This window comes from Diabrotica virgifera, chromosome 2, assembly GCF_917563875.1.
Source record: "Diabrotica virgifera virgifera chromosome 2, PGI_DIABVI_V3a".
Taxonomy (NCBI): Eukaryota; Metazoa; Arthropoda; class Insecta; order Coleoptera; family Chrysomelidae; genus Diabrotica; species Diabrotica virgifera.
The window spans coordinates 171,302,668-171,317,365 of NC_065444.1; the positions used below are offsets into that span (position 1 = coordinate 171,302,668).

General features: G+C 32.5%; 1 protein-coding gene across 5 annotated transcripts in view; it reads left to right on the forward strand.

The window, feature by feature from the left end:
- Positions 1-14,698, forward strand: part of LOC114332531 (choline-phosphate cytidylyltransferase A) — a 178,166-nt gene that overhangs the window by 145,572 nt on the left and 17,896 nt on the right. For all 5 annotated transcript variants that reach the window (XM_028282343.2, XM_028282345.2, XM_028282344.2 and 2 more), the window contains one exon: positions 8,977-9,162. In XM_028282343.2, coding sequence (XP_028138144.2) covers positions 8,977-9,162 — 186 coding nt within the window. The remainder of the gene's footprint in view (positions 1-8,976; positions 9,163-14,698) is intronic.

A 14,698-nucleotide genomic window follows, 5' to 3' on the forward strand; every position in this document is an offset into this window, starting at 1 on the left:
GTCTCAGTAATTTGTTTACTTGTGAACTGAAATAACTAAGTTGTACTTACTTGAAAATAATTAATATACCGAATAGATGTTTCAAGTAACCTTTCACAAACACCATTCATAGGTAATAACATAATAGGTAATACAATCACTATTCGAAAACATTTTCGGCATTGACACTAAACAGGATTCTTTAAAACTATCTGTTTACTATCATCTTCTATCTATTTACATGGGACTGTCTATGCTTAAATTTGCGTACCGCACATAGTTGTCAGATTTAAATTTGGATACCAAAATACATTTTAATTTTTTGGTCAAACGGTTGCATTTAGAAAAAAATGTTATAAGAGTTTTTTGTTCTACATGGTGCCTTCTACCTATACCTTTAAGGAACGCACTATTTTCCGGGACACCCTGTATCTATTCTTCTCGTTTTGTATATTTCACATACACCAATTTTATCAGAAAAGTACAAGTTTCAAACCGCAAGAGAGCGCTGCCGTCGAAACTACCCACCTCGGTCAAGAAACTTACCAACAGAAAGGAGGAAGAATCGATTAGGCTCAATCAGATAAAATTAACATACACAAACACATTGAAATTAAATTAAAATGTAATGATTTACGTTTTGTAATTCTGGAAAAGTGGTTGGTAGAGAAATACTTTAAGTAAGTATCTCCAGTGCTCCAGGGCCCTGATTCTAATTCAAATTTCGACTCAAAACAAGTCGCAATCAATATGGCGACGTTGAAAGGCGACTGTGCGAGCCTTAGGGATTTTAGTTGAACTAACGAAATGATGTCACAAAACAGCGACTCCAAAAAAGTGGTTGATATTATAATTTCGAGTCGAAATTGTGACACGGACATGAATGAATATGAATGGCCGAAAGCGAGGTTAGGTTTAGTTTAGGAGATGTGTTTTGTTTGTTTCTTGCAAGGAAAACTAAAGCAAAAGGTATTAATATGGCTGGGTTTTATGGAAATTTGCTGGTTTTGGAGGAATTAGATAAAATAGTATTAAATTAGAAATATAATAATTGAGAATTTCCACAACGTGAATTATCAACACAATGAAAAATGTAAGGTAATAATCAAAGGTAATACCACGAGTCCTCTAAATTTTATCAATAAATTTTTTTGTTTTCACGAAAACTTCTTTATTTGGTAAAATTACGAAAACAAACCGAATGATAAAATCACGAGTCCGAAGGACGAGTGATTTTATCCATTTCGGTTTGTTTGAGTGATTTTACCCTAAATAAAGAAGTTTAAGTATGAAAACGAAAACATTTATCAAGCAAAATTTAGAGGACGAGTGGTATTTGAAAATATTATTTTGTGAACCAATATGTATTATTAGTAAATACGGGCATCTGTGAAATATTTTTAAGACAACTAGGATCGTGGTCTACTTGCTTCGTGGTCTTACCCAGCTACGCTGGGTGAGTTTACCACAGTGCAGTGGTGTAATTGGTTTTGCCTAACCCCCAGGTGAATGCATTTTATTTAATTATTATTCACCCGTGTTTTTGTAATAATAAAATAGGAGAATGTAATTTTAGAACTATTTTACTAATTCTACTAATATAACGTGTATTTTAAAAGCAACTATTGTTCCAAAATATTACGCTGTAAATATTCGAATCCTTTTATGTGATAAGACTGGTTTGTTGAAATCGGCAACAAAATAGAAGAATTAGTTCTGTGTACGGTTTACATCGGTTCTGTTTGACGTTTATGAAAAGTTTAGAAATATTTATTTTGAAAATAAAAACTGTAGAAAATCTGAGTATATCGTTGTTAGTGTTTTTAAAATATCTATGTACCAGGGCTGTTCATAAATTAAGTTAGTAAACACAGGTATGTACGTATTATGTGAAATTTAGGGTACCTTAAGTTTTATCAGGGAAGAGACTGTTTTATCAAGGAAGAGGCTGTTTTATCAGTATTACACTCAATGATTGGCTAGAACGACGCGTGGTGATTGGCTGAAAAAGCAAAAACGTCAGAATTTGACAGGTGAATATCTGGGAAAATTAGTATAAAACAAGGAAAATTATGTACCAGCTATTTTATTGCTGGACATGCTGGAATCAAATCTTAAGATTTCATATATTAGTAATATAGCTATGCAAAGTCCTCAGAAAGTGTGCTATTTGGTTTATAAACAAATTAGCCCTCCGAAATCTTTTTTTTCAATTATTGCTCTGTAACTCAGAAGATTTTAACGTTAAACCAAAAACACTCGCATAAAAATTCACTGTAATATAATTCTGCACATAGATATTTTTGTCCGATTTCCTTCGGTGGAAATTTTCCTCGAAAAATTCGGGTTTTCCAAACAAAATCTTTAATTTTCAACTCAAATTTTAGGGAAGTAATTATTTATCAATAATTAAATAACCTGTTGTTTATAACTCTGTCGTAATTGCCGGTCAAATTTGACTGGTTATACCTGGAACCACGCAATTCAATTTGTTTTCTTCGAAAAGGACACAGAAGCCGTGCCCTTTTCAAGAGCGTTAACTTAATTTAATTGAATCTAATATTTTCTGTGGGGTTCTATTTGTTTATAAGCCAAAAAATTGTTTCTTTATAACATTCCTGAGACCGCTCAAATAGTCCAATTTCAATTCTGTAAAGTACGTTGAATAGGTATAGTGCTTTTTTTACGAAAATCCTAGTTATTCTGGTGTAGCAGAATCTTTCTGGTTACTATTTCGGCCGAAATTTTTTAATTAACATTTTAATTATTGTTAAACTATTGGTTAGATTGTCGCCGGCCTCCTGATATATAATCTACTATAAAAAACTTCCATGTCATCAATTTATTTAATTATTGATAAATAATTACTTCCCTAAAATTTTAATTGAGAATTGCAGATTTTTTTGGGAAAACTCAGATTTTCCGAGTACAATTTTTGTTGAAGGAGATCGGAAAAAAATAACTTTGTGCAGAACTAAATTACGGTGAATTTTATTTGAGTGTTTTTGATTTAAAGAAAAAATCGTTGGAGTTACAGAGCACTAATTAAAAAAAAAAGAAGATTTAGGAGTGCTAATTTGTTTATAAATAAAATAACACACTTTCTGCGGACTTGTCATACCCCATATTACTAATATATGTAATCTTAAGATTCGATTTTAGCAATACAATAGCTGGTAAATAACTTTTCCCAAAAATGGCATTTTTCGATAATTTTCCCAGACTATCAACAAATGTTGCGGTGGTTGCGTAGCCAATAAATCCAATAAACCGGAGCGCCAACCCAAATTTTGAGCAGTGTCAAAATGATAACGTTAATATCCCCAGTTGTAACTAATATCGAAATGAATAAGAATCGCTATAAATTGCGACCATCATCGCGGCGTCGAAATTAAATAGCGACCTCGAAATGAATTAGAATCAGGGTCCAGAAGAGCACGTTTTTAGTGTATTTCTCTACCAACCACTTTCCAAAATCACAAAATGTAAACCATTACAACATTTTAACTTAACTATAATGTGTTTGTGTATGTAAATTTTATTTGATTGAGCCTTAGCGATTCTTCCTCCTTTCAAGTTTCTTTACTGTGAAGTTGTCTCTCGATGTGGCTTTAATTATTTTAATAATATGGTAATGTATTGTAGGTCAATTTGTTTCCTGTAATAGCTGATGATGGCTCGTGTTGGGCCGAAACGCGTCTAATATTTTAACCTTTTAGTGTTTTAATAAAATTATTTTGGTTCATCTCAGAGTTGAGTACTTCAATTTTTTGGCTACCCCGTATACATAATTATGTTAATGTTTGCATTACTGAAAAGAGAATTGAATACCCTTTCAATTGAGCTAACACGCGACTCCTATTCTCATTTAAAAAATTATCGATAAGCACGTTCGCGGATACCTGTCGGCGACTAGTCAGTGATAAATTGTCAGAAAATCGCATGCGCACTTTAAAATAATATAAATAATACCCACAAGGAAAAAGGTTTTTAGTCTAAGAGCTAGTGAACCCTTCGACTAACGGTCGCCCTGTAAGGCTAGAAATTTGTCTAGTGATAATTCATAGCACACCAAGGCTAAAAACCATGACCTGGCAGGCATCAGCCGTGCACGTGTATCCACCAGGTGAATCGAAAAGTGCAAAAGGGGGTAAAATAAACTTTCTCCTGTAAAGTTTAAATTAAAGTATGTGTTTGAGTAAGTCATTTAGAAGAAATGTGTACAATGACAGGCGATTCTGAAAAGCATAAGACCTTGCCAGGCGAGGGGAAAGATTAGGAGTTTTTCCTAAAATTATTTTTTTTGCATCGAACAAATTTTTTTAGGTTTTTTGAATCATTTCAAACAGAAAAGGTCTTTAGTGATTGTTCTCTTAGGTTAATAGTTTTTGTTATATAAGCGATTAAAAATTTTGAAAATTGCGAAATCGGCCATTTTTAACCCTAAATCGGACATTCAACTAAAAATTTCAATATTGCCATGGTAGGTAGATATTCTTTAAATATTTATTGATGAAATCCCGAAGAGTTTTTTGCAATACAATATCGAAAACCCCTTTGTTTTTTAATTGCTAATCAAGCGGGCGCGACACTGTAGTATAAGTGAGGACGTTTGAGTTGGCATAAATTCATTATCTCAAGAATGGGCGAATTTGAAGAGAAATCCTCAGATAGGTCGATTTTTATTTTTAAATTGGGACTTTTTGGTATATATATAAAATACTAGTGACGTCATCCATCTGAGCGTGATGACGTAATCGATGATTTTTTTAAATTAGAGTAGGGGTTGTGTGATAGATTCTTTGAAAGGTTATTTAATTCTCTATTCAGTAATATAAACATTAACATAATTATTTATACAGTGTGTACAAAAATTTTTTTTTATTAAATTAACTTTGATTAAATTTGTCAAATAGAAGAAAAAATTTTTTTGTACACCCTGTATAAATAATTATGTTAATGTTTATATTACTGAATAGAGAATTAAATAACCTTTCAATTGAGCTATCACACAACCCCTACTCTCATTTAAAAAAAATCATCGATTACGTCATCATGCCCAGATGTATGACGTCACTAGTATTATATATATGCCAAAAAGTCCTAATTTAAAAATAAAAATCGACCTGTCTGAGGATTTCTCTTTCAATTTGCCCATTCTCGAGATAATGAATTTATGCAAATTCAAACGTCCTCATTTATACTACAGTATCGCACCCGCTTGATTAGCAGTTAAAAAACAAAGGGGTTTTCGATATTGTATTGCAAAAAACTCTTCGGGATTTCATCAATCAATGTTTAAAGAATATCTGCCTACCTTGGCAACATTGAAATTTTTAGTTAAATGTCCGATTTAGGCTTAAAAATGGCCGATTTCGCAATTTTCAAAATTTTTAATCGCTTATATAACAAAAACTATTAACCTAAGAGAAAAGTCACTAAAGACCTCGTCTGTTTGGAATGATTCAAAAAACCTAAAAAAACTTTGTTCGATGCAAAAAAGATAATGTTAGGAAAAACCCCTAATCTTTCCCCTCGCCTGGCAAGGTCTTATGCTCTTCAGAATCGCCTGTCATTGTACACATTTCTTCTAAATGACTTACTCAAACACATACTTAAATTTAAACTTTACAGGAGAAAGTTTATTTTACCCCCTAAATTTGCACTTTTCGATTCACCTGGTAGATACACGTGCACGGCTGATGACTGCCACGTCATGGTTTTTAGCCTTGGTGTGCTATGAATTATCACTAGACAAATTTCTAGCCTTACAGGCAGGGCCGCGTTTAGGTCAATTGACGCCCTAGGCAATTCTCCAGTATCCGCCCTTCAACCATGTACCGTTTTTGCGAAAAAAATTCAGAAATTTGCAAAAACACTAAAAATCGATTTAAACTACGATGTGTATATACCTATAACAGAAAAAATTGTCATTCCAGTTCGATCACATCAGAGACTTCTTTTTAAAAAAGACTTCAAAAAAAATTTTTTCTTGACAAAATCGACAAATTGCACATTCTTGCGTCATACTTGATCAGAAATTATTTTTAATTCTTGACATTTTCGAAAATGATTTTTCAGCGGACAAGTTGGCACCTGGGATGCACAAGTAAATGTGCTAAGCAATGTAAAAATTAGGGAAAATATCTTTCAATCCACTTAGTGCAGTCACTGAAGGTTTTCACCTCCGATATAGTTAAACCTCCATCAATTTTCATGAAAATTGGTGAGTAGTTAGAGGATACCTCAAGGAACAAAAGTGACATGATGCCAACTTGCGCTTTTACCGTGGTGGTGAATGCCACCCCTTCTCGAGGATGAAAATTATTTTTTTTTAATAATTCCATAAATCGATGGAGACAAATTCTAAGAAAAATTTGTTATAGAAAGTTATTAATATAAATCAATACTTTTTGAGTTATTAAAGATGAAAGATTTTATTTTTTCGTAAAAAAATGCATATTTTAAAGCTGTTTTTCAAGTAGAACTCAATAACTATAAGCTTTTACAAAAAAGTTATTATCAAATTGCTAATGTTAATTCAAATTGAGTTATGGTTAATTGAATGTATATTTTTTTCGACGAGTACTCAAATACTAAGCATAAGTATTCAAGCTTAAATAACGGGGAAAACATGCATTTTATAAAATATACCTACTAAACAATTGTCAAAGTACTTCGGAGTACCTATCAAATGAGCTCCAGTATAAGTCAATATCATCACAATTAAGCGAGTTATGATGAAAATAAGAGAACCCTTTGGAACTTTTTAGGAAAAAGTGAAAAATAAAACATACGCAATTTCCACAAAAATTAAAATTTATAGTAATCCTTAGAAGAATTTCTTTATATTAGCATAAATAATGATTTCAACAATTTTGACGGGTTTAGAATGCATATTAAAAAAAAGATATAATTTTAAAAAATCAGAATTTTTAAAATTATCGTACTTTTCCTTTTCTTTTGATAATAACTCCAAAAATACTCAATATACGTAAAAAGTGATATGTGTATACCCAAATTTTAGTTTTCTCTGTATGAAATATTTTAACTTCATATAAGTAAATAAAACTATAGGGTATATAACTATAGGGTAAAAAATAACCGAGATAGAAACGTTTAAAGATTAAATTTTGCTGCGAGAACCATGTAACCGGAGCCATTTAACCTTTTATTGTCTCTTATCAAAGTGTCGATTATAATAATAGAATGTGTGGATTTTAATCTCATCACTAGCTGAAAAGTTTAGTTCATCGTAGGCCCCCTCGTAAAATTGAATTTTTCTTTTTCTCTTTCTTATTTCTTTATATGTTTTATTTGGGCACAATTTTTTGGCTTCCTTGTGGTAAAGTAATTTAAAAGAGCTTCATACTCTTTAATAACAGAACCCAGATCCATAATTTTTATATACAAATATTTCTTGTACAGTATTTGTGCCGCCCTCTCATAATGTGCCGCCCTAGGCAACTGCCTATAATGCCTAATGGATAAAGCAGCCCTGCCTACAGGACGACCGTTAGTCGGAGGGTTCACTAGCTCTTAGAATATTTCCTGTAGTTGGCTGTATATCATATAATACAAAAGAAAACGAATAAAATCCTTTATAAAAGGTATATATTTAAAATCCCTAAAAAAGGGCTAAATCATAGAACTAGTTTTCAATTGGTTGACCAAGCATCATCAGTGCTTACGTGATCTAACATGCTAACCACCAAAATATTATATTACAAAAATATGAGGGTAATAACCCTTTAAAATTAATCCTTCAAGGAAACATTGAAGAAATATGCTAACTAAAGCATGGATGTTTAAAATATTCCATGTACTACGCTCTTGATACTTCGTTTAAACATCCATGCTTTAGTTAGCATATGTCATCAATTTTCCTTGAAGGATTAATTTTAAAGGTCCACAAGGAAGAATTTCCTGTAGCTGGCTGTATAGTATACCATTAATTACAAGTAAAATTTAATAAAAAATTTTGGCTTGGTAAAAGGTATATTAGTTTAAAAAGCCCCTATAGGGCTAGAAACATACAAGCAAAACGTTTTCGCTCTGTAACAAGAGCATCATCAGTGTTACAAGAACATGGTGAGCCAACCAAAAAATACAACGGTCAAAGCCTTTCAAAAACAGACTAAAAGTCTTATATTGATGCCAACATAGCAAAATCCAAAGGATGGATAAAATTCCTATGGCTAGGGCAACATATGACTCCCACACGTGGTAAGTGGGTCAATAGGTAGCAATTAGGTCATTATGTTACAAGAGGTGGCAGGCAACTAAGTTGCCTGTCACCTCTTCTTGTGAAAACTTCTTTAGGGACGTTGTGCCCTTTTTAGATGGGGAAAAAGTATTGCTTCGATGAACTAATTTTTGAAGTGAAAAATGCTTTATGGACGTTTTGCACTTTTTCGATGGGGAAAAAGTATTAAATTAGCGACCGTCATTGCTTTAACGAAATAAATTTTTGAAGTGCAAACTTCTTTAGAGACGTCGTGCTCTTTTTAGATGGAGAAGAAGTATTGCATTAGCGACCGTCCTCGCGACCGTCATTGCTTCGACGAAATACATTTTTAAAATGAAAACTTCTTTAGGAACGTTGTGCACTTTTTAGATGGGGAAAAAGTATTAAACTAGCGACCGTCATTGCTTCGATGAAATAAATTTGTGAAGTGAAAACTTTTTTAGGGACATTTTGCACTTTTTAGATAGGGAAAAAATTTTGTATTTGCGACGTCATCACTTTGCCGAACTAAATTTCGTACGTATATACATATATTATGTATGTGTATACATAAATAGCATAGAACGTACGCAACGCGTATATAATATAGGTATAGCACTTCTTTTTGGATGGGGAAAAAGCATTGAGCTCGTAATTTAGATACTATAAGAAGTTTTCACTTCTGTCGGCACTCTCATGAGTGCTTTAATTTTTTTTTATAATATATTTTTACGTATTTTCAAGTTTTCTTAATTAAGTTTAAATTTTAGGTGTGTCGACATCAGATATAGTTGCACGAATAGTAAGAGATTACGATATATATGTAAGGAGAAACTTGGCGAGGGGATATTCCGCCAAAGATTTAAATATTTCCTACCTCAGTGAAAAGAAGATAAGGTTGCAGAATAAAATGCACGACCTAAAAGATAAAGGAAAAAGAGTTCTTGATACCATAGGTAAGTTTATGTATATAACAAAGATACATGTATAACTATAGATATAGAAAAATGTTATCAGGGTTCTGCGAAAATAATAAAAATCGATTACAGTAAAACCTTCGTTAACCGAAATAATGGGGGGGGGGCCGTTTCGGATAACAAGAATTTCAGAAGAATTTTTACAAGAAGATATTCTTCTTGTATCAAATTACATAGTATTTTTGGGTCAACGTTGGTACTAAAAAATACTGTGAGGTGTTTTCGTAACGTGTTGTATGTAATTGCGTTCTTTAGTTGTATGAAAGCAGTGTTGACGATGTTGACAAATTAACATCGAGTTGTTTCCGTTTTGCGATAAAAATTTACTTTTTATTGACAAAATTATTGAAACTGTCAGCCGATTCGGTTAAACGATGTTTCGGTTATAGGAGGATTTACTGTATCTATAACAAGAAATCGAACTTGACCGACCTGGCAACATTTAGCGTGCCTATGAGTATAATAATTATTTTTATAACAATATTGTGCCTTTGTTTTTGATAGTATAATATAGTGTCACTGTCGTACTGCCGACGCACTGTTGAAAGTTCACAGAACTTTCGAAAAAAATATATTGATGTCACGATGATGAATGTAGCCTCTTAAACAAGGATAATGTCAAACCAGGACAAGCACAAGGTATAAAACACAGTTATTAAAAGTATAGCAATGTATGAATATGGTCATTAAAAAGGAAATAGAAAAGAAAAAATACCTTGGACGTAGATTTTAGAGATCTGCAGAAAAGTCTAAACGAGAGGGATCAATGTTAGGGACGGGGAAGAAAACCAGAACAAACAGAATATAAAACACAGTTATTAAAAGTAGAGTAATGTATAAAAAATATGGTCATTAAAAAGGAAATCCGAACGAAAAAATACCTTGGATATAGATTTTGGAGATCTACAGAAACGTCTAGATTAGGGATCAATGTTAAAAAAGGAGAAGATACGTGAATTAGTCAGTGCAGTCAGACAAAAACTTAAAACAAAGAATGAAAAAGGAAAAAATATCTAAACAAATCCTGATGTTGAAACGTAGTAATTTTAAAAATGGAGGTTGCCACGAAAAATAAGCATAAAAGGCACCATGCGAAAAAAACACCGAACATTATTTCACAGTAGTTATTGGAGGTTATTGGAATGGAGACCAAGATAAGACAAGAGAAGCGTAAGAAGAAGGATACAATAAAAATTGGATAAGAGCGGATCAGGATAGACACGGTTGGAAACAAGGGGAGGAGGCCTATATTCGGCAGTGGACTTTTGAGGCTTGATGATGAAATACGGTCATTAAAACAGGAAACCTAAAAAACACGGAGTGAAACCGGAAAAATATCTAAGCAAATCCTAATGTGGAAATTTAGCAACTTTAAAAATGGAGGAGACTACAAAAATAGGATATAAGGCATAGAGTCGGAAAGGCGAGTTAGAGGCCTGGAAGAGAACGGGTGGTCCTCTTCCAGAGTAAAAAAATGCAATTGGGAATATGGCGATGACGTACAAAGTTTTAAATCAATTATTAGAGAAATTATTAACGTTTTTTTCTTACATCAATAAATTTTTTACCTTTTATTTATGGGGAATTTTGATAAAGTTTATAAAATTTGAGAAATGTAAAATATTTTAATGGCTTATAAATAACTAAAGCAAACTTGAACTTGAACATGTTAATCATTGACCTCTGACTCTGCATTCGGCTCTTCTATCGTTACTTCTTAAACATTTTATTATTGAGAATTAGTATCTACTTTGTTGCATGATGTGACGGGTTGATAAATTAAATTAATTTTATTTGTCAAATTTTAACTTTCGATAGGTATTACCGTTCATGGAAAAATTATATCACGCTTTCTTGGAGGTCAGACTAAATATTAATATGAACAAGACGCAAATAATGACTAATCTGGTGCTAAATCGTAATAGTACTGTTGATGAAAGGGATATTAAGCAGACTGCATCGTAAGTAATAACTAGACGGGGTACTGGGACACTTTGGTAACCTGTCCATAAGGGACTCTGAAGTGGAAGCTGTAGATGTGTTGGTTTGACCTTGGGTGACTGAAGAAGTAAAAAAGGAGTGATCGACAATGGCCAGAGGGTTGTAAGAAGTGGTCGCTTATCGCTTGATCTCTTTTTCTTTCCCGAAGAAGTGCTCAACAATGACCGGAGTGTTGTGAGAACTGGTCACTTATCTCTAGATCTCCTCTTTCAGAGCTGTTACCTGTTGTCACCTCTGTCACCTTATGTCACCTGCTGTGACCTGTTTACCTGTACGACGTAATAATTTCATGAAGAAGTGATCAACAATGACCGGAGAGTTGTAAGAAGTGGTCGCTTATCGCTAGATCTCTTAAATAAATAAATAAATAATAGCTTTATTACCCAACAGTTTCACATTTCTAGGGTAAAAATTTGAAATACATTTTTCAGTTAGCATACAATCAGTATGTTGAAAATAAAGAGTGAGAACAATTTAATTAAACAAATAACTATGTAAATAAAATTTTTTTAAAAATTAACAATTTAAGGTACTCCATAAACCAATGCGGTATCAACTAGATGATTAATTGAGCATGAAAAAATATCACAATGGTTGCATATTTTGTTATAGTTATCGCACATAACATAAATCGGTGACTTTAGTAACATGTTTGTTCTCGCGCGTGGACAAGTAGGTAAACACGATAGTTGACCTGGAAGATATTCGTGGCACATTAAATTTAATTTGGTCTAATATATCGCTGCAGTCAATACAGTTGTGTAATAACTTAAATAAAAATGAAACCGAAAATATAACTCTTCTTAACTCTAAACTTACAATATCAAACCTGTTACATAACAAATCGTAATCATAACCATTAGCAGGATATACTCCATCAACCTTAAATGCTAAATATTTAAAAGTTTGCGTTGTACCTTTTCAATCTGTTGCATATAACGTCTATAAATAGGATACCAAATTAAGCTACAATATTCTAGTTTTGTTCGCACTAACGATAGATACAGCAGTTTAATCGGTCTTATATCGCTAAAATTTCTACAGTTTCTGATGATAAAACCGTACATTTTCATAGCATCAGATACTTTCTGCTCAATATGGTCATTAAAGTTTAATTTTGAATCAAATATAACTCCTAAATCTTTAATGCTATTACATTTTTCCAGTTCTGACCCCTGAATTACATAATTAAAGTCAACCTTATTTTCCTTTCTAGAATATCTTACTACTTTACATTTATTGACATTAAGAAAAAGTTTGTTTTTTATACACCAAGTATCTATATAATTTAGATCGTTCTGCAAATCTATACAGTTCGCAATTGTTTTAATTTCACAGTATATTTTAAGATCATCCGCAAAACATAATTTTCTGTTATTGATATCTAAAAATAAATCATTGATATATAATAGGAACAACAATGGACCTAAGTTTCATCCCTGTGGAACGCCGGATCTAGTAAAGATTAATTCTGATGTGAAACCATTATATGATACAAATTGGCTCCTACCTATTAAATAGCTTTCAAGTAACTTAAAAATGTTTCCAGAAAATCCTAAATTTGATAATTTAAAGAGAAGGTATTTGTGATCAACCTTGTCAAACGCCTTAGAAAAATCAGTATATATTACATCTACTTGACCTTGTACATCCAAAACATCTGAAATATATTGAGTTATTACAGCTAAGTTTGATGCAGTAGAGCGTTTATCTATAAAGCCATGTTGATAAGGTGATATCCATCCCCTAACAGAAGGGTATATACGATTATATACAGTTACTTCGAAAACCTTTGAAAAATTGGATAACAAAGATACCGGTCTGTAAGTGGATACATCAGATTTCGTTCCGTTTTTGAATACAGGGCATACCTTTGCATTTTTCCACAGTTCGGGATAAGTTCTCGTTTTTATTGATAAGTTAAAAAATTTTTGAAGTGGCTTTACAAATACCCGAAAACAATCTTTGATTAAAAATGCTGGAATAGTATCCGGTTAGGACGTCATTTTATTTTTAATTTTTTTAAATGCTACCAAAATTTCGTTTTCTTGAAATTCGCTAAAATTAATAGTGGGTAAATAGATATCTCTACATTCTTGGTTATCAAATGCATTGTTTTCGACAGGTATATAAACTTTCTCAAAAAACATCTTAAAAGCATGGATTATATCGTGAGGATTATTAAATGTATCGCTGTTGTAACACATTTCACCTGGGATTCTAGAAGTTTTATTCTTTGCATGAACATATGCCCAGAAATTATTAGATTCGTTAGAAATACTGGTCTGAATTTTTTTAAGATAAGCGTTATATTCGGTTTTAATCATTTGTTTTATTATTTTTCGCAACCTTTTAAATTCATGCATATAAAGTATATTCCCTGTTTTCTTATAATTTTTGACATTTTTTGATTTCAACTTTATCATTCTAATTATTTCCGCATTGTACCATATAGGATATTGACGTTTATAATTTCTGTATATTGGTACACATATATCAAATAATTCATATATCTTAGCATAAAATAATTCTTATTCTTTCATTAGATAGTTACCTGTATGTTGAGTGCAGAAGTGGTCGCTTATCGCTAGATCTCTTCTTCTTTTCGGTTAAATTGTACAGGGTGAGTCTGTTTGTTGTTTAGAGCTTTGTCTTTAAAAATTGATCGACCCCGTTCCAGCCTAGCCTCATATGTAATCTTTATTCTCAATACATTTTTCATACTGGTTGCCAGGAGAGCTCAGCGGCTAGTTTGGCGTCCAAAAATTGATAGACCATTTAGCGTTACCCAGGGTGCATCACGTGGGGGCGATCTATCATTACACCCCGAATAAGCGAATAATATATTATATTTGCAGCGAATAATATATTTTCATTAAAAATTTTATTAGTGGATCAATAAAAGGCAAAATAAAACAACATTACTCGTATAATTTATTGTATTATTAAATAATTCAATAATACAATAAATTGTATTGTATTCAATAATTTGAATGTTGTACCATATGTTGTGTTACTGTAATCCTGTATTCCTTTTCAAACGCGTCAGCAACCCATGATCGGTCGCTTAAATATTTATAACAATATATTTCATTCTCGTTATAGGGTGGTCGTCTAAACAAATCGAGCTCTTGACGATATATGTGATCCAAAATGCCATCTCTAATATGTATAAACTCATATTTGCTAGTAACATCGGGCTAACACAATAATTTATTAAAACACTAGTTCTCACAACCCTCTGGTCATTGTTGATCACTTCTTCGGTAAAGAAGAAGTGATCAAGCGATAAGCGACCACAAAGTGTTCCAGTACCCCGCCTAGTTATTACTTACGATGCTGTTTGCTTCATCATCCAGCCTCTTGCATCCAAAGTTGAACATAGGCCTCCCCTAATTTCTTCCAGTTTTGCCGATCTTGGGCTTTCTGCAACCAATTCCCAGCAATCCTTTTGACGTCGTCTGTCCATCGTGTAGGTGGTCTACCTCTACTTCTTCTGTCTTCTCTTGGTCTC